At 35.4% G+C, this 20738-nt stretch overlaps 1 protein-coding gene across 16 annotated transcripts in view; it reads right to left on the bottom strand.

Moving 5' to 3' along the window:
• Camk2d (calcium/calmodulin dependent protein kinase II delta) overlaps window positions 1–20738 on the bottom strand; it is a 295467-nt gene that overhangs the window by 29857 nt on the left and 244872 nt on the right. For 4 of the 16 annotated variants that reach the window (XM_045143310.1, XM_045143304.1, XM_045143303.1 and 1 more), the window contains exons 11-17: window positions 20432–20515; window positions 19950–19992; window positions 16812–16849; window positions 15273–15305; window positions 12471–12530; window positions 10449–10490; window positions 7758–7806 (exon numbers count right to left, since the gene is read on the bottom strand). In XM_045143310.1, coding sequence (XP_044999245.1) covers window positions 7758–7806; window positions 10449–10490; window positions 12471–12530; window positions 15273–15305; window positions 16812–16849; window positions 19950–19992; window positions 20432–20515 — 349 coding nt within the window. The remainder of the gene's footprint in view (window positions 1–7757; window positions 7807–10448; window positions 10491–12470; window positions 12531–15272; window positions 15306–16811; window positions 16850–19949; window positions 19993–20431; window positions 20516–20738) is intronic. The other 12 variants (XM_004658528.2, XM_045143313.1, XM_004658529.2 and 9 more) reach the window with 5 other exon arrangements.

Below are 20738 nucleotides of genomic sequence, written 5' to 3'. Positions count from 1 at the left end.
AATTTCATTGAGTGTGCATCAGCCATGAATATGAGAAGAACTTCACTGAGTGTACAGCAGGCATGTATATAAGAAGTTCATTGAGTGTGCAGTGAGCATGTATATAAGAAGAAATTTTCACTTGTTTGCAGCAGGTATGTATATAAGAGAAGTACACTGAGTGGGCACCAGGTGTGCAAATAAGAGGAGAATTTCATTTAAGTGTGCAGTGGGTATGTATATAAGAAGGAAATTTCACTGGAGTGTACACTGGATGTGTATATAAGAGAAGAATTTCATTTGAATGTGTAGCAGACATGTATGTAAGAGGAAAATTTCACTTGCGTGCACAGTGGGCATGTATATATGAGAAGAATTTGAGTGTTCAGTGGGCATGTAAGTGAAAGGAGAAGTTCATTGAGTATGCAACAGGAATATATATTTCTTTTCTTTTGTTTCTTTCTCCTTCTCCTTCTCCTTCTTGTTTTTTTTTTTTTTTTTTTTTTGAGTAGCATCTTTCTCTAGCTCAGGCTGACCTCAAATTCTCTCTGTAGTCTCAGGTGACCTTGAACTCATGGTGATCCTCCTACCTCTGCCTTATGAGTGCTGGAATTAAAGGTGTGCTCCACCCCACCTGGCATCACAGGAATATATATAAGAGGAGACTTTATTGAGTATGCAGGAGGCATGTATATAAGAGAAGAATTTCACTGAGTGTGCAGTGAGAATTTGTATACCAAGAGAATTTCACTAGAGTGTGCAGCAGGCATGTATATAAGAGGAGAATTTCATTGAGTGTGCAGCAGGTGTACATATTTCTTCTTCTTCTTTTTTTTCAGTCTTTTTTTGAAGTAGGGCTTGCTCTAGCCCAGGCTGACCTCAAATTCATTTTGTAGTCTCAGTGTAGTCTCAGGGTGACCTTGAAATCACAGCGATCCTCTTTCCTGTGCTTTCTGACTCCTGAGTGTTGGGATTCAAGGCATGTTCCAGCACACCCAGCCTTGAAGGAATATATATATATAAGAGGAGATTTTCATTGGATGTGCAGCAGGCATGTGTATAAGATACTTTCATTGCGTGCATAGCAGGCATGTATACAAGAGAAGAAATTCACTGAGTGTGTAGCAGTGTGTATGCGGGAGAATTTCACTGATGTGCAACAGGTGTGTATATGGGAGAAGAATTTCACTGATGTGCAAAGGGTGTGTATATGGGAGAAGAATTTCCCTGAGTGTGCAGCGGGTGTGTATATGGGAGAAGAATTTCCCTGAGTGTACAGCGGGTGTGTATATGGGAGAAGAATTTCACTGATGTGCAACGGGTGTGTATATGGGAGAAGAATTTCACTGAGTGTGCAGCGGGTGTGTATATGGGAGAAGAATTTCCCTGAGTGTGCAGCGGGTGTGTATATGGGAGAAGAATTTCACTGATGTGCAACGGGTGTGTATATGGGAGAAGAATTTCCCTGAGTGTGCAGCGGGTGTGTATATGGGAGAAGAATTTCACTGAGTGTGCAGCGGATGTGGATATGGGAGAAGAATTTCACTGAGTGTGCAGCGGATGTGGATATGGGAGAAGAATTTCCCTGAGTGTGCAACGTGTGTGGATATGGGAGAAGAATTTCCCTGAGTGTGCAGCGGGTGTGTATACGGGAGAAGAATTTCACTGAGTGTGCAGCGGGTGTGTATATGGGAGAAGAATTTCACTGATGTGCAACGGGTGTGTATATGGGAGAAGAATTTCCCTGAGTGTGCAACGGGTGTGTATATGGGAGAAGAATTTCCCTGAGTGTGCAGCGGGTGTGTATACGGGAGAAGAATTTCCCTGAGTGTGCAGCGGGTGTGTATATAGGAGCTCCTCTGCTTTGCTAGGACTCTTAGTAATTGTCATGCTGTTAGATATGTCCTAAGCCTGAGTTTCCTGACAGAGCATCGGCAAGCACATCTGGGTTTGAACACAGGACACACTGAATTCAGGAGCAAGTTGTCTCTGGAGAAAGAAAACAATGAACTGTGGAATCTTTAAGAGGACAACTTTAAGATTAAGGCAAGAACTTTAGGATGATTGCAAGTGTGGGAAGGACAAGGTGACTAGAACTCAATATTGGAGATTTATTTAGTTAGTTAGTTTTATGACAGACTGTCTATGTCACTGAGGTTGACTTCCATCTAGTGTTTCCTCAACCTCAGCTTCTGGCCACAGACTCCCAAGTGCTAAGATTACTGGCAAGCACCACCACACCTAGTTTCATTACATTTTTCCCCCCAAAAAAGTAATAAAAGGATTTTTAAATAAAACATTCATTTATCTTGAGTCTCATTTTCACTATTTTCTTATTTTTTAAAGCATTTTTATTTTATTTTTTAGAGAGAGAGAGAGAGGACAGAGAAGGAGGAAGGGAGAGAATGGGTGTGCCAGGGCTTCCTGCCAATGCAAACAAACTCCAGATGCATGTGCCAACATGAACATCTGGCATATGTGGATTATGGGAAGTTGAACCTAAGACCTTAGGCTTCACAGGCAAGCACCTTAACTGCTAAGCTCTCTCTCCAATGCTTCACTGTCTTAATGTATTAATTAAATAAAACAGGCCTAACTTACAGAAAAAAGGCTTTGTGTACAACATATAATGAACATTTTGACTCCATGCTTTCAAAATTGTTTAGTTTAACCATGATCAATAGAAATGTGGAGTTCACGTAAAAACTAGACATCCAATAAATATTGCCTTAATGAATGAAGAAACTGAGATAGTTTAGACAATTCAAAGTGACAGACAGATTGGGGCCTTAGCAAAAAGCACATGCCAGTCAGAATGGACACCAACAAGCAGAGTCAATTGGAAATGGGTCTCTCCCAGCCCTGGCATCCGGGGCACTCCAGGTTTTCTGTCTATATGGCATGGAAGACTTGTCACGTAGTGCTCAAGGGACCAGCTTCTCTCATTAAGCAATGTAAGCTAGGAGCCACTATGCAAGCACATCATCAAAATAGCAGTCACAAGAAAATCATTTGTGAATTTTCATCTTCCAGTCCTGCATGATCTCTGGCCCAATATGATCTCAGGGTGGTGTTTGAAAACACCTTTTAGTATTTAAGATATCTGTTACTCCATATGAAAAGGTTTAGGTAACCAAAGGTGTATGGATTTACAAAGAATACAAAAGAATTCAAATATACACTCCCTAAGACTTTGGGGGCAGATATCTGCTAGTAGAATAAAGCAGAATTTAATGAATAAATAAATCAATGCACCCTGTGTGCAATCACCAACAAGGCATTTTTTTCAAATCAAAATGCTAATTTCTCTAGTATTTAGTATTTGCAGAATCTAGGGGAACTCTGTTTTTGTTTTTGTTTGTTTTGGGACAGGCTCTCTCTGTGGAGCCCAGGCTTGTCTAGCAGTCTAGAACTCCTGAGTGCTATGATTATAGGTGTGCACCACCATGTGGAGGGGGCGCTTTTTTATTGTTCTTTTCAAGGTAGGGTCTCTAGCTCAGGTTTACCTGGAATTCACTACATTGTCTCAGGGTTGCCTCAAACTCACAGGCATCCTCCCACCTCTGCCTCCTGAGTTCTGGGATTAAAGGCGTGTACCACCACTCTAAGCTGGGACTCTTTTTATACAATGATATTCATATGAATTGAAACAAATTACCTGAACTAGTATTTAATACCTTAAGTTATTTTCTGGTGAGAAAGTGATGAGAAATAAGTTATAAACATAGTCCTACGTATATGGCATTGGCAATCTAATTGTAGTGGGGTGGTCTGATACAGGTGACCTCCATAATCTTAGGTGTCCTGAATGCTAGATTTCCAGCTAATAGAAATTTGGAAATTAATGCCTCCTGGGGGTGGTATATTATGGGTATTATAGCCGGTTTCCCTTGCCAGTTTTGGCATATTATCCCATTTCTGTTGTCCACCTGTTTTTGGTGGGGAGGTGATGTGCACCCTGTGTTCTTGCCATCATTTCCCCCTGCTGTCATGGAGCTTCCCCTCAAGGCTGTAAGCCAAAATAAACCCCCTTTTTCCCACAAGGTACTCTTGGTTGGGTGATTTCTGACAGGAATGTGAACCTGACTGCAACAGTTAAAGTGGTAACAGTTATAGAGTGGGGTTGCTGTTAGACACCTGACTCTGTGGTTTTGGGTTTTTGGCACTGCTTTGCAGGAGGAATGTGAATGAATTTGAAACTTTGTCCTAAGAGATGCCTTGCAGTGCTGTAAATTCAGCTTGATGGACTATTCTGGTCAGAGTTGAAAGACCTGAATGCCGTAAGAACTATGGACTGTGAGGTTTGGCTTGTGAGGGTGACAAAGAGCATTGCCTGGACTGTGCTAGAAGCAGTTTGTATAAGAGGCTTGCTGTTATGCCATGTCCTGAGAATTTGTGCAGGGTTACACTGCACAACAATGAACTGGTATGAGCAGAGGGATATGACACAGAAAAAATGAAATGTTTGGGCCAAAAGTGCTATCTGCTCTGCTGCAACTGAGAGATTACAATTTTGAAATTGGGCCAGGTGACCTGCATTTGGACAACAGAAAGAATGCAGAGTCTTAATGGGGCCTGAATGCTGAAGGACTGTCCTGTTCTTCAAAGTCTGCTTTATTTTCCCCTGGATTATCAAATTTGCACCCTACCCAGTATTGTGGAGTATGAGAAATATAGGAAAGAGAGGGTCCTTGAATTTGCAACACAGTCTTGTGTTCTGGAAATGGCCATGGGCGGTGTGAAGCAGGTCTCCTAAGGATTGTCTACATGGAGACCCCATAGAGCTGTGAGGATGAACCGTGGGTTGCAGTTGAAACCCAGTGGAGATGCCAGAATCATGAGATGGCTGCTGAAGAGTTACTGGCCCCAGATGAAGTTTTCCAGGACTGTAAATAGCCTAACTGGAGGGTCAGAAGTGGAACTCCAGAAACTTATCACTTGTTAGAATTATTGGACTTAGAGACTTGTCACTGACTAGAGTTGTTGGACTTGGAGCTAGAGTTTGATGGTTTCCCTGTTTCAATCTTGTATTGGTCGAATATTTCTTTGTTATGCCTAATGCCATTTTTTGCAGTGAGTTTATTCTGTGTCATACGATTTTTTTTTTTTTTTTTTGGTATTATGGCTCAGTTCAAAGGTCTTGGATTATGGGGATGTTTGAACATCATTATGACTGATAAAAATTATAGAGACTTTTAAAATTAGACTGAATTCATTGTATTTTAAATCATGTATAGTTATCAGCTTAGGGGGGCTGGGTGTGGAATGAGGTGGGTTCAGTTAGGCATCTCCCATAAATTCAGATGTTCTCAATGCTAGGTTCCCAGCTATACAGATTTGGGAATTAATGTTTGCTGGAAGCAATGTATTGTTGGGGGTGGGCTTATGGGTACTATAGCCAGTTTCCTCTTGCCAGTATTTGGCACACCCTCCTGCTGTTGTTGTCCACCTAATGTTGTGAGGAGGTGATGTCCAATCTCTGTTCATGTCATTATCTTCCCCTGCCATCATGGAGCTTCCCTTCAAGCCTATAAGCTGAAATAACCCTATTTTCCCCCCACAAGCTGCTCTTGGTTGGGTGATTTCTGCCAGTAATGAGAACCTGACTGCAAACATATCCATCCACTTAAGTGTTCAGTTCCTCCAGTGGATATGCACAGATTAGTAGACACTTGATCAAGCAGGAATGAAGAACAGGCAGAAGAAGAGGGTGGAGGTGGGGTGAGCTCCACTAGGCTTTAGCAAAGGCCACAAAGCACCAAGATACTTCAGTGTCTCTGCCTCATAACAACATTAAAATGCATGTTAATAAGACATGTACTGCATGAAGTTGTATAGCAGAACTACATGTAACACAGAGCATGCATGAAAAAAACCTATGCTATGGAAATGAACTCCAAAGCCTGCACCATGAGACATAAAAGCCCATACTTAAGCAGGGTCATTTGAGCGAATTAATTCTTTCTTCACGTGGGTCCATTTGCTCCCTCCAAAATGGATTTTTTCCTAACTGTCTTCTAAAACTGTGTATGTCTGTTCAATTCTTTGTTCTAGGACACATGAACGTGGAACCCCTTTGGAGTTGCTTACTGAACCCTAATGCCAGTTGAAATGACAGCCATAGAAAAAAAGCTTTGTTTAGTTGAAAGAGCTAATGAATCTAAAACACTTATAAAGATAATGTTTTCTGAATCAATGGGGAAGCTAAATCACACATCTGTTTATTTGGTTAAGAAAAATGTCTTTATGTAATGTAACTGGCATCAATGAGCCATAAAATTATCTCAGTTCAAATTTGAGCTTAGGGACAAATGAGAGATAAATAGGCTCACTAAATAAAATCCTTGACACAGCTATATACCTTTGAACTGTAAAAAAATAATGACTGACTACCTTTAGCAGAGGTAGGTCAGCACACTAGTAATATAAATAGAGCAGATTTCATGGCATCAGCTGTTCTGTTCAGCCAAAAAGAAAAATGTCAGCAAAGGTGACTGCCAACTGTGGTCCCTTGTCGTTTTTATTTCCTAAATTGCCCATGTTTCTTCTTGGCTGGAGCATTTCCTGGTTAATTTTTCTATAACATGACACATTTCTTCAAAATTATATTTTATTAATGGCATTAGAAAATTTATATACTTTATTTATATTAGGTAACTTCTTTTAAGTTAATGTTTAATTGATAAACAATATTTTTCAATTAAAAAAAGATTTTTACTTTAATATGTCTATTTTAAATCTTTGCATTGTGTGTAAAGTATGCATACATGTATGTGTTTTCATATGTGTGTGGGTATATGTGTTTTCAGATGCATGTGCATATAATTGCATGTGTGTATAGTGTTCAGAGGTCAACATGAAGTGTCTTCATTCACTCTCCATTCTGTTTTTTCATATAGGGTCTCTCACTGGACCTGGAGCTCACTAACTAGTAAAAAAGCCCCTAGGTTTGCCTGTTTGTGCAGCCCCAGTATTGATATTTCAGGCATGGGCTGCCATGTCCTATTTTTGTTTAGGTACTGGGGATACAATCTATCTACATGCCTGTTGTTACCTTAAAAAAAAAAAAAAAAGAATGGCTCCTAGAAACTTGACTATTGAAACTATTAAGTACACTGAGTTACAAAAGCAAGAACACAAAACTACAAAAGAAATCAAAGTGAAAATGATGCTTCTAAAATAGTGCTGTGGTCAAAAGAAAGTAACCTAACTGTGCAAGCATGTTTAGAATATTGTGCAGAGGCTCTGGGATGTCAATAGCTAACATTCTTTAATAGCCAAAATGAAATGGATGGCAATACCATATTTGGAAAATACATGGAACCATGGTAAAAAAGGCTTCCAAATACAAAATTCCACTGACATTCACATGGAATCATCAAGCATTTATAAAAAGAAATGTTATTTTTATACTGCCTCCTTGAACACAAATTGTTTTCTAGTCAGGTTTTAGGAATGTACCTAACGTGTGTCTATATTTTATGTTACCTTTAACTAATGTATTTAGTTTGTTATCTACCTAGATTGTTATATTACTTTTCATTACAATAATGTATTTGATCAAATCACATGTCATCTAAGTTTAAGACACAAAAAATGTGAAAAAATTGACAAAACGAGTATGTTCATATACTGAATAATTATTCAAAATAATGTTTCCCAAAACAAAAACATGTTGGAAGAAGCCTCTTTCTAAACTTACTGGCTACTTAAAATGAATTTTGTTCTGATGCAGGTGCAGCTAAGTCAGTATTTTTTCATTTCTGGTCCAATCATACCTTTCACATCTTCATCTTCAATTGTTGTATTTGAGCTCTCTGTTGACTCCTGTTCAGAAGAAAACACATTTTTTTTTTAAAGTTGTATAAAATAAATAGTTGATTTCTTCTTAGAAACTTCACTAGTGATATATACATATCATGCAAATTTCTTCAGCAGGCTGTGTGAATACACTGACATGCAAATGGGCAAGTACATTAAGTGGCTTTCAACAGAAATAAAAATGTCAAATGCTGCAAACATTTTTAAAAAGGAGTACTCTGGTTATTCAGTCTCAGGCAGTATAAATTCAGGTAATGTGCAGAAGCAGCATAAGTATATAGTTTATGAACTGTGTAAGATGTGTTAGCATTACAGTGCCATAAAAGTATTCTTTATGTGTCTTTAACTAGAAATTGAAGACCAAATGACCTTGAACATTAACATACAATTTTTGTTCCCAAGGAATTAATCACTAAATAGTACCTCCTTTGTGTCAAGAACTGAATTTGCAGCTTATTTGTCTACTTTAGAATTGTGTCTGGACAGAAGACATTTCCTAGCACTGTTGGATGAAGAAGCTAAAGGTTTTCAGCTGAGACAGTCTGAAAGTAGTTATAAGAAGAATTTTTATGTATGTGGTTAGGACAATGGAATTATAATGAGTAACTTATTTTCAAGGTCAATTAGATTTTTTTTTTATTCTATTCTAAATTCTATTCTATTCTAAGTCAGGCCATCACTGACAGAGAAAACTGGTCCCATAATGAAAAAGTTCTTCCTTTGTAAAACTAAAAATTAAATTGAAGCTTAGTAAGCACCCTTAAAAATGCATTGCAACTAACAATATTGAGATATACTTCCTAAAGGAGTTTAAGTGCTTCTATTAAGATACAATATTTTCTGGCAAAGAAATGTTGCAATATTCATAAAGCACAAATTTCTGCATGGAATGATTAAAGGCTAAAGCTAAAAATAATTGGAACTTCCAAGCTGTATGTTTAGTGAAAAAGAAAAAAGATTTTGGCAGTTGATGAAAATATCAGTGTTTTTTACACATTTAATGTTATTCTTTTAGATTTTCTTAAAATGTATTTATTTATTTGAGACAGAGAATGGGGGGGGAGGGAGGGAGAGAGATAGAGATAAAGAGAGAGAGAGAGAGACAGAGAGAATGGGCATGCCAGGGCCTCTAGCACTGCAAACAAACTCCAGGCTCATGCGCCACCATGTGCATCTGGCTTACGTGGGACCTGGAGAATTAAACCTGCGTCCTTAGGCTTCACAAGCAAGCGACTTAACCGCTAAACCATTTCTCCAGCCCACATTTAATGTTTTAAAACATGTTCTATTTATAGAAATATTATAGGCAATATTTAAACCAAATGGATGATAATAATAATAATAATAATAATAATAATAATAATAATAATGTATCCAGAGTCTCCATACACATGAAACCAAAGAAACATCGTCATGCATTCCTTAATGTGATGTAACATTCAGATTTAAAATCAAAAGGAAGGTAAACCATGCACTATTAAAACAAACCAATTCATCTAGACAACAAATCCCATGCAGCCATCTTACAAATGATATAGCTAGAACTATGGAAGGGTCCACTCCATCTGTTATACTTGGCCTTTCATGGGACTGTGCTTTTAAGGAAATGATTCTCCTGTGATGGATGGTTCTGACTACCTCAAGTCTTGTTGACATTTAAACATGCCCAGTGTAATGACAATAAAATATACACCTCAGATTAAGAAACACAACATTTCATGGTTTTACTTTAATGGTTTTAATATGGGTCAACTAAATGGTGAGCAAAATATAGAACCTACTTTCTATGCTGTCAACATGGTTGATAGGAGTAAGAGTAAGACCCTTGACTATTTAATATTTCAGAAAAGTCTTTTGTATTTTCCCTCTTAGATATATGATAATGGATAAGTAGTAGTAAACTGAAAATGTGGAATACATTCCAAAAATGTCTCCTTTCATCCTATACACACATATGCAAGTGCAGTTATTTTAACATGCTAAACAATTTATAATAGGCAGAATACATTAATTTCCATTCAGCATAAATTGAGAAATGTTTACTAGAAAAATGCACATAACAATAATAAATGTATTTAAGGAGAAAGAAGACTCCCTGATTCACAAATTCATGCCAAACAACAATAGCAACACCATCAATGAAGAGGAACTGCAAAACCAAACAAACAAAAACACTAAGACAATAAACAGAATACAACTAAAAGGCAACATTAAGTTTAAAATATCTATAAACTCAAGTTGATATTTTTGAAGACAATGGAATGATAGCAAGAAATTCTGAAATTTCATGCAGTATACATCTACCGTACAATGCACAAACAGGCATGGAGAGGAAAAAAAAAAAAAAGAACCACATGGAATTGCTTAAGATACACAGTCATCTTGACACAAAGACTTAGTAAATATTTAAGTAACTTTTCTTTTTATTGTATAAAGTATCACTGGTTTCCCTTCCAGACTGTCAATCATTTTTATTTGAAAGAAGTCAGTGTATCATTCTAGAACCAATCAGACCTAAAAGAAAATGTTGTAGAAACAGGGCAAAGATTTTCTATTCATTTCCAGATAATGAATTAATTTGGCACTGGGTATTTGATGAGATGTGTAATCTTATTAAAGCAAGGATGGTGTTGATTCTTTCTGAATACCTTGTTTCCATCAGGGTTGTGGATTACAGTAGTTTGGGGCTCCTAAGTGAGAACAAAATAGAGAAAAGAAACAGTTCGCATTGGTAAGTACATTCTTACTAGTCTGAGGGACAGAGCAGAAAGAGACAACTGACAAAACTAAATAGTGACAAGAGCTGAAGCAATGTTAACTGTTGTCAGAGGTTGCAGCTGACAAGATCTCGGATGAAAGATCTCCCTGGTGAGCTGATGAGATAAGGCACCTCCCCACACAGAGGCAGCATGCAAAGGACCTTATTCCTCATTTGTACAGGCACGGCTTTGAAGTATAAGGACAGAAAGAGGCACTCACTGTTTCACTAGGTCTATGTCATAAAGAACTTTCCATTCTTCTGTGAAGAATGGCCTGTTAATGTCTGCCCCAGAAAAACTGGCCAAGAACACTACAGACAGACCTCTCTGGGAAGGTATTTTTTCCGGCTGTATTTTGAGAATTGACTATGGATTACAAAACTTGGAAAATAAAGTAACACTAGAACAGACTTAACCTATCCTCAAGAATGCGTTTAAAAACCCCAGGAAAATTCTAAACAACATTTTAAAAGTTCATTTTAGTATTTTAGAAGTAATCATATAATCATTATAATGAGAAACACTGCTGATAAATCCTATTGTAATTCATATTTAAAAGAAAGAATTTTGCTTTATAGAATTTATTTATACAGTAAAATTAATTTTTTCATGAAGAAACTAATATTTTTTATGTTGTTTTCATATTAAATTATAAAACTCATGTGGGTACTAATATTCAAATAATTTCTGTAAAAAAAAATCAGTGCTCATGTGTCAATAGCTTCTGTGTGTTACTATAAGTCACTGAGAGTTCTCTTCACACATAGGTACTTCCTCACAGTGACAACTTACACTACAAACTTAGAAAACATGCTACTACTCCTTTACTTCATTTCCCTGGCTATAGCTATAAGTAACATTCATTTTTACTATTACATAGCCCCCATCTCTTTTTCATTTTGGCTTTTGTTTTCTTTTCAGTTTTTCTATTGTAGGGTTGGCCTCCTATAACCTAAGCCAATGTTCTACAACTGAGCCCTTAGCTCTGATAATATTCTATCATGCTGTGTCTTTCTATCAAATGTCTTTAACTTAAGCCTACCGGTTAACCCAAGCTACATAACCCCTAACATTTTTAGTTCAAATAAAATACCTGAAAAGGAGAGTAACAAATTAAAAATAATTCTGAAAATCACAAATTAATATATGAAACTATTTGAAGAAATTATTGTGTGATTCTGTGTGCTAAATTCCAGTACTAAAAATATGGATTTTAACAAAACACTATCTCTAGATATTAAACTGATGTCAGTTGGTACACTTGATTGAAATGGACAAAATTGGTTTTCATTGATAATTTGAGTTTCTGTGTTATGTGATCTCATTCTTTGGAAGAGAGTGAAACAGTGAAAATTTAAAACAATAAATAAAACCCTTTAAATTGTCCAGTGCTCTTGTGCTCTTTATCTCAGAAAGTGAGATCTTACAAAGCCATGCTGTCTTACAGTAAGAGAGAAATGAGAACTCTGAATAAGGTCTAATTTTTCTGTCATCCAGCAAGAATCCTTTTAGCTCTTCTTGATGCCAATTTTTGCATCACATAAAGAAGAAACTATTATTTGAATTATCTCTGGAGATATCATCACAGGAAGAGCTAAGAGTAACCCAAGCACATTCTATGTATTTCCAAGGCAGCATGCAACAGTTTCAACAACAGAGACCAATACAATGTTCTGCAATGAAATGAGAAATCTTATGTTAGAAACACACTACTTGACAACTATCTCAACAAAAGAAATAACATTTTATACTTTAGAAAGCAAAAACAAAACAAAACAAACAAAAAATAACCCCCACAAAAAACCAAGAACATATAAAATATACGAATGTATCTATATAGTGAAAGCAAATGAGAGAAACAACAGAAAACAGTAAAAAACTTAAGAAGGGTTACAAAGAGTCCAGGTATACCAGCGCCGGGGTAGGGATATTTTCTTTGGGGCTGGTTACCACGTTGGCTTTGTTGTTTATCTGTGGGTATGCAGAAAATAGAAACAAAGATGCCGTAAACTCCTTGGTAGTCAATGTCTCTACTTGTATCATGTCTACATGGAGGCACGGACATGAAAATAAAGGCCTAATGAAGATGAACGTGAAAGACAGTATGAAGCCTGACAGGAATGAGGACTGACTCTAGTCTCTGAGGGTCACACGCAGGCAAGCCCCTTGCCTGTGATGATGAATGAAAACCGAAGTGGCTGCTTTGTCTTGGTCACCTTAGCAGAGTGGCTTAGGTAAAGCTCAAATCAATTTTCAGAGTATGAAATAGACAGCCATTTTCACATTCCCCAACTTGAGTTCATTTCCAAGCTTCCAATTATTCACTGTTACAAATACATCCTTTTAATTTATTTTATTATTTCTGAAACTGAAGTTATACATAGACCATCTTTTTCTGAAGAGAAATCATTTCTTTCAAAAATTAAAAAAACCCAAAACTAGACATCAAATTAAGAATGTAGATCTTCTGATAAAACACACTTTTAAAATATTTTTTAAAATGATAATTGTGGTTCTCCTGTAGAAATAAATTCAAATACAAGCTGGGAAATCAGGATCTTCTTTTTGCTGAATGTGGAAGGAATTTATTTTTTTTTTCGCAACTGTCTAAAAGGAAAATACAACTGTTTTTGTCAAAATGTTACTGCTATTCTTAAAGAATATAGTTAGTAATATCACTCCCTTGCATTAATACAATTGAGTTTATCCCTAGAGGAGATTTTGTTACTACCTTGGAAACCATGTTACCAGAGAGGCTCAGAGGTCAATATATATTACAATGGCTCACAGAGAAGACTCTGTAGACAAGTGGCAACTTGGAAATATACTGAATTTGAGCACTATAGAATAAAACTAAAAGTTAATAATCAAGATGATTTTAAACTCATGCATGATGCATTACATTATGGTTATCAAATAGAAATTTAACATTCATTTTCTATACTATATGTGTCATGTAACATTTTTATAAGAATATTCCCCATAATACAAATATTTATATAATTACAATTGTGGACTTACAGAGAGAAACACATATTGCATAAAATGATGAGAATTAAGACCATTTGTTAGTGATCACACAAGCAATCATTCATACTTTTAAAAAGTCTATACTTTATGGCTACACATTATTTTGGAACTATCATTGAGAATAAGATGGAAGGAAACATAAATAATAAGTTTTGCTTTTCTAGTTTCTCACTTTGTGTGGTTACTAGTATCAGTTTTTTTTAATAAGCTATAATGCTATGCTCTGTGACATGCAAGAAAAGAAACATTTAAAATTTTTAATTGAAAAATATCTATTAAAGGCTGAAATGTCTATTAAAAACACTTTTAGAAATTTTACTTTAAATTAATTGTACAGAAATCAACATATAATTTTTATAACAGCCAAAAATCTGTAAGCGACAATGGTATCTAGTAAGGGGGGATAAGAATGTGTTTGTTAGTATAAGATACAGGGAAAGAAGAAGGATACACACAGACACAACCTCCTGTTCAGGGAGAGTGGTTGATCATTTGCCTGGCTTCTTGTTAGATGAACAAGGATACTCATGATTATAACATCACATGTATTTAATATGCTATATTTAGTTTATATCAGTGTATAAAAAAGAAAGAAAAATATTCTGAGATATTTTATTCCTGTTTTGAGATGACATATCTTTTTCATCTAGTATATGCTTGGTAAGAACTGCTTTCCTTAAATGAAAATGTGCCATATTTTTACCTATAAACACAAAATTATCTGCCCAAGGCATGACCATCCTTCATTGCCACACACACACACAAACATCCAATAAAGGCATTCTTTATGTATAAATAATCTGTTATCATTATATATGGGAAACAAAATTTAGATGGATTATGGTCCTCAATTATCACTTTGAATCATGTTCAATTAAAAACATTTTGGTAATGTAAAAATCAGGTCTTTTTAGTATGGGAAATATTTTTGAGGTATTTAGGATAGTAATTATTTTAAGACTAATAGGGAAGTTTCTAAGAAACTTCTAAAAGAACTTGCTTTTAAACAGCCAATTATCAAGTATGAGTTCAACCTTGGTGGTCTTTTGAGCATACATGTAAATTTAGTTATTTTATAAATGGATGTAGAATATTCACTTGTTCAAAAACTCAATAGAATTAGATCTACTTAAATAATGCTGTATTACGCTTAGGAGTCATGGGTACCCAATTCCTATTACCCATATGTCAGATTTATGAAGTGTTGAAGTTAATACAAAACTCCTTCAAAGATTCTTAGCTACAAGGGGTTCACTGTAAGATCACTTTCACATGATTTGTAAACTCCACAGTGAATGTACTACAGTGTCTCAGAACTAAGAATCACTTTTGCTAGCAGTTACAATCATCATTTAAAAATAACTTCATAACATTTCTTCATTTATGAGGAAGATTCATTAAATTTTGGGCTATTTATTTTCAAAGAAAAAATGGGACCTTTTCCTAATAGAAAGTTAAACTCATTAATAGCATATGGATCTTATATATTTGAAAAATTCAATTTCTGAGGAAAAAAAAAGCAGTATGATGTGAAAGTAGGGTACCATGTTTGGTAAGTTGATTAACACTGACCTGTGATGATCCTATACTTCTCCACTTATACTAACTTAGGTAAATGAGACTGTTAAATTGCTAAGTGTGACTTGTCACAGGAGGAGAAATCTGGCAGATGGAGATCCTCACCATCATCTGAACACTCGAACTGGATTTCCTTTTCTGAATTGACCAGTCAAAGAGAAAGGAAGAGAAAAAAAAATATGACCGGTTGAATTTAAAATACCAAAGCATGGAACACAGAATAATTGTGTCTTTAAAGACGCTCTATAACTTGTCTAGAAGAGAAAAAAATTTAAAAAATAGGTCTGGAAATGTTTCTTTCTGTAAATATTTCCATTGGAACTGAATTGTGAATTCTCTATCATTGAGCAGTACAGAAAAACCCAGAATAAAGTATCTGGAATTAAAAAAATATATTTATTTACTTATTTCAAGAGAGAGAGAGAAAGAGAGAGAGAATGAATGAGAATAGGAGCACCAAGACCTCTGGCTGTTGCAAACAAACTCTAGATGCATTCACCACCTTCTGCATCTGGCTTATGTTGTTCCTGGGGCATTAAACCTGGGTCCTTTGGTCCCAGCAAGTGCCTAAATTGCTAAGCCATCTCTCTAGCCAAGTATTTGGAAACTTTAAAGTACACACATTTTCAACAACGTAATATTAAGAAAAAGACATCCACTGTCACTAAAATCTAAAGCAAAATAAGCAAATGAAAGAAAACTTTGGGACAGAAAGCAATTGGGGAAGGGAAACGCTACCCTTCGCAGCACATAGGGTGTGAACTGTGTAGCTCTGGAAATTCCCAAGTCCTGCACAGACAGGTGGTGAGGACTTGGCTGGTGTCAACACAGAACTGACTAATGATTTTCTGGTAGTTTCTCAATGTGAACTGACCACCTGACTTTGGGACAAGTTCAAATATTAACATTAATTTCCAAGAGTGTTGAAGTGCTGTTGAAGAATATATGCATCTGCCATTGGAAGAGAAAGAAAATGATTAAAATAACTCAACATTGTGATATTCTGAAAAGAAAACATTATTATGCAATCTGAAGTTACATAATACTAAAAGTGTACTCTCTTGAAATAAAATATGATCACTAGAAAGTAAGCTGGATTATTTTGATTAGAAATCTAAGAAGTCAACACATCTTGTTGTCTTTCTTGGTCAGATTTTCTAATATTTGTTCAGAACACATATCATGTAGATGTCTCTAAACCTTATGAAATAAATTCAAGAAAAGTTAAAAACTTAAAAAAATGCCCAAACAGTGAAATTGTTCAATTGATATTTGATTTTCCAATCGTACTAGGATTTTTTCCAAGTTTTTGGTGGCCTTCAACTATATATCATAATTACTTGGAAAAACACCTGTTTCTTTTGCAGACATTTTAGTTCACTGGGTGGTTTGGGGCCACTGTAAAGCAGAGAGGGCTTAGGCATTCAGTTTCTATAGGAAATGTATTTTAAAGTACTATTTTTCATAATTACTGAATATATGTTAGTATGCATAGTAATCATCTTTGTGTATTAAATTATTTCCTGTTTAAACCTGAATTCTTCTTTCATGATCTATGAAACAATGCAAGCTATAGAAACTTGAGACTTGTGTATAAATCCAGCTCTAAAGGTGAGACATGGTATATGAACATCTTTAACTTACCTTCACTCCATCAGGTTTTTTCAACAGACTCTTGGCTGCTGCAGAACGAGAGTAACAGCAGTTTAGTTAAGTATCCATAGAACCCTTAGGGAAGTGATGAATCAGGTTGCTGCCTCCTATCACCTCTACTGAGTGATGGTCAATACATCAAGTTTTCAAGATCACAGTGATGAGCGTGAGCTTATAGAGCTTTCAAATACAGTATCACTTTTCTGGTTTTATCAAAATAAATTTAGAACTAAATTCTCATGTAATTAATCCACAACATTGAACAGTTTTCCAGTTGTGTTATTGGACTTGATTTCACTGTTAGTTGAGAAAGGGATACTGGAACTTTAACTGGACTATCCTTTTGTAATCCAGAAAGTTGATTTCAGTCTTTAGCCATCAGCTGACAGGTTGTATTACATGTTCATTTGCACCACAAATATGTGACCATGTCAGTTCTGCCACTGAAGCCCCTCTTTCAAGAGGTTGAACAGTCATTCATAAAAATTTGCTCTGGCAAAACAACATCTTCTTTACAGTTTTAGAATAAGATAATTCCAGTTTTATAACACTATAAATGACTATTTAAAGTCAAACGGTACCTTATTGACCGTGAGCAAATTTTTTTAAATGTTTAGCATATGACCTTTAGAAATGGCATCTTATATTCTGTTAGACTTCAAAATCAGAGTATAAAGGCTTCTTAAACATAAGACCTTGACTTTATAAATTAAAAACCACAAAATACGAGGCAAGATATATAAAACAAGGTAGAATCCTTAAATCAGAATAATAATAAGGCATACATCTTAATTCATTTCCATAAAGGTATCAGAAGCCTTTATATTCTTATTATTACTGAATTCCAAAACTTGAAATCATTCTATCAAAAAATGTGTCCATGTTCAATACACAGCTAATATAAGCTAGAACACCAAATGTAGAACATTCACAGATGTGGAGGACAATGTACACATATTCCCCTAATGTTAATTATATGCAATCACTTAGGCACATCAAGAGAATTTGGATCTTAAGTTGAAATTCTAAGCTGCAATGAAACTACATGAACATGTAATGTATAAAAATTACTTTGACTTGGGATATTATTTTAGTTATCACTTTGGCATAATTTAAAAATTTAAAATATACAAAATATTAATTTCATTCAGTCTTTTGCAATAAGCTATTAATTTGTTTATAGGTTTTTAAAAATTGTTAAGAGAGGCTTGCCTTAGCTATAGTATTATTTACCTACAGCTAAAAAGCAATTTAAGGAAATCCCATGGCAGTTAATAGGTTAGAAAGCAAACTTAGGATAATTTGAATTGCAGTAGCAAAGCAAAGAGACGACAATGATTCAGGGTAAGCAGCAGTTTGGCCTGGGCAATGCAAAAAAATCCCCTTTGTTACTGTTCACCTTACCTCACAGAAATACATTCCACATACAAGGAGAAAAAAAATAAAAACAACTTTATAACCATGTACTTATGGACAGATTATGTTAAAGAGCATGTTTGGCAATGAGATTGAGGAAATGCAATATCAAATACAGGATGTATTAACTGAGTCTCATGTTATTCAGTTGATTCTGAAGTGATGGATTAAAAAATTGCTTTTTATGCTAAGACATTCAGAAACAAAATAAACTCCATAATTAGTCATGTGTTTTTAGTTTTAGTATGATGAAAAGGAGAATATGAGGTAAACAAAAAAGCTTCTACAAATGGGTAAAAACATCATTAATAAAGGTCCAATTTATACCTTAAAGTTTAAAAATTCAACAAAATACATAATTTTAGATCTGGAGATTTATTAAAAAGTCAATTTTTTATCATCAATATATACTATGTAAATAATTTTTCTTTTTACTGATTTACTTACTTGGGCCACACTGAAATATCAACTGGTTTTAATGTAATATAAATGAGTTAAAGCTTAATATAGTATTCCCATAAATATCAACCATATTAATCAAGTGACAAAGGGGCATCAAGGCTTCATTATGCCAACCACATTGGACAAAACATACAACTGACCAACATAGTCCCTCAGTTTGTAGCATTTCTCAGTTTAATATTATTTACTGCTATTGTTACTTAAACAACCTATAATTTCATATCTTCTCTGACTGAATGGAAAGAAGGGTAATTATTAAATTCTGGTTTAAATAATAACTAGAAACAGAAGAATATTTGGTAGTAGTCTGATGGATAGTGGCCTTTTCTCACAATAACAACCCTGTAAAGTCAAATTAACAACTACATTGAATGAACCCACAAAAGTAATAGTACTTTGGCATTAATTTTTGAAAACTGTTCTGTATAAACATCCAAAATAGAAGTTTTAAACTGAAGTTTAATTGTGACTTCAATTCCTATATGAGTTTAGTTAGTAATTTATTGACACTTGACTTTGGAAAGCATACTTCTTTGAGATAATCGACTAAAGGACTCTAAAACTTAAATATTTTACCTCCATTTTAGAGAGCTCCTTTCACAATAAAGCCCAATTTAACCTATACTTAATGAACTTATTTTTGTGCCCATGGGATCACTTTGAGGAGTGCTTATTATGCTTTGGTATCCTCATGTGGTAGTTCTCTATAAGTCCTCAGGTAAGCATTTACAGTTGTACACTTTCTTATACCATGCTAATATACTATGGCAGTTTCTGGAAAATTGGGCCTAAGAGAACTAGGTTCTACAATAATGGATAAAAAAAAAAATCTTTCTTATTGGAATAAAATCAGACAGAAAGTTTCTTGGCAGGTACTGTTTTATTAAATATCAATTAATATATTCCTAGTTTGAAGAACTGAGTTGTAAAATGAAGGAGTCCAGATCCCCACACCAGTATACTCCAGTGTTCTACAGCTATGTGTTCTGTCCACCCAGCACTGACTATTGGCCAGAGCTTCCAGGGTGCTCCTAATGAGGGCTGAGGTCTCAGTAGGCTCTATGCAGACAGAGCCTTCATGGAGGACGAAAGGCAGCCACAAGGCTGTAAGGAGGCCATGCTGCATATGTACTCTCTCTGAACAATAGTGTTCCTAATTGTTAAGACTTTTCAATTTCAAAAAGTCAGTAAACCAACAACAAAAGGCCAGAGGAAAACAGAGGATAAGGAGAGATCTGTTTATGTGTGTACCTGAAAAATTCCTTGTAGCCAGCATGGTTGTCAAGATGGCACCCTATTAAAAACAGAAAGAAAAAAAATCATTTCTGATCTGTGAATCTCTGACCTAAAAATATCTAGTATTAGTAGCAAATATTCTGTTATTATTCTCAGGTAGGGGAGTTTACATTGTTTGTTTCTGTCTTTTGACTTCCTGAAAGACTTGGACCTGCGCCTCTTAGTCTGCCAGAACTGCTCCACTGAGTGGGTCATAATTAGATTAACTTTTCCACTGAGGAGAGAAGCCACAGCATACATACTTCCATCTATTCTGTGTTCTCATCAAGGTGTGGATTCTGGTGTGTGTTCCATTGCCCCAGATCCAGAGGGGGAAAAAATAAAAGTAGTGAGATCTACAGTCTTTTAAAAACCTCTGGTCAGTTATTTTCCCTCTAAGTGAGTACACTTCTCAAGCCACCAAATTTACCTTCCCACAAAAATGTAAAATTTCTTACCTTCAGTTTTCGTCTAGCATTAAACTTCTTCAAGCAGTCTACAGTCTCCTGCCTGTGCATCATGGAGGCAACAGTAGAGCGTTGCTGAAAGAGGAGGAAGAGAGTGACTTGAACATATTTAAACCATATTGAGGTCATTATTCCCTTACTCCAATCCATTTGTAATGGTACCTGCATTCATATGGTCTACTTGTAAGTATCTAATTGCCAGGAAAACCCCAAAATAAAAGATAGTTATATCAAGACTATGAGCAATTCGGCTGAAAAATTTGTGTACCACCACTCTGTTAATTTATCACCTAATCAC

Source organism: Jaculus jaculus, chromosome 2 (genome assembly GCF_020740685.1).
Source record: "Jaculus jaculus isolate mJacJac1 chromosome 2, mJacJac1.mat.Y.cur, whole genome shotgun sequence".
NCBI lineage: Eukaryota > Metazoa > Chordata > Mammalia > Rodentia > Dipodidae > Jaculus > Jaculus jaculus.
The sequence above is the reverse complement of the archived record's forward strand: the minus strand, read 5'-3'. Positions and strand labels throughout refer to the sequence as shown.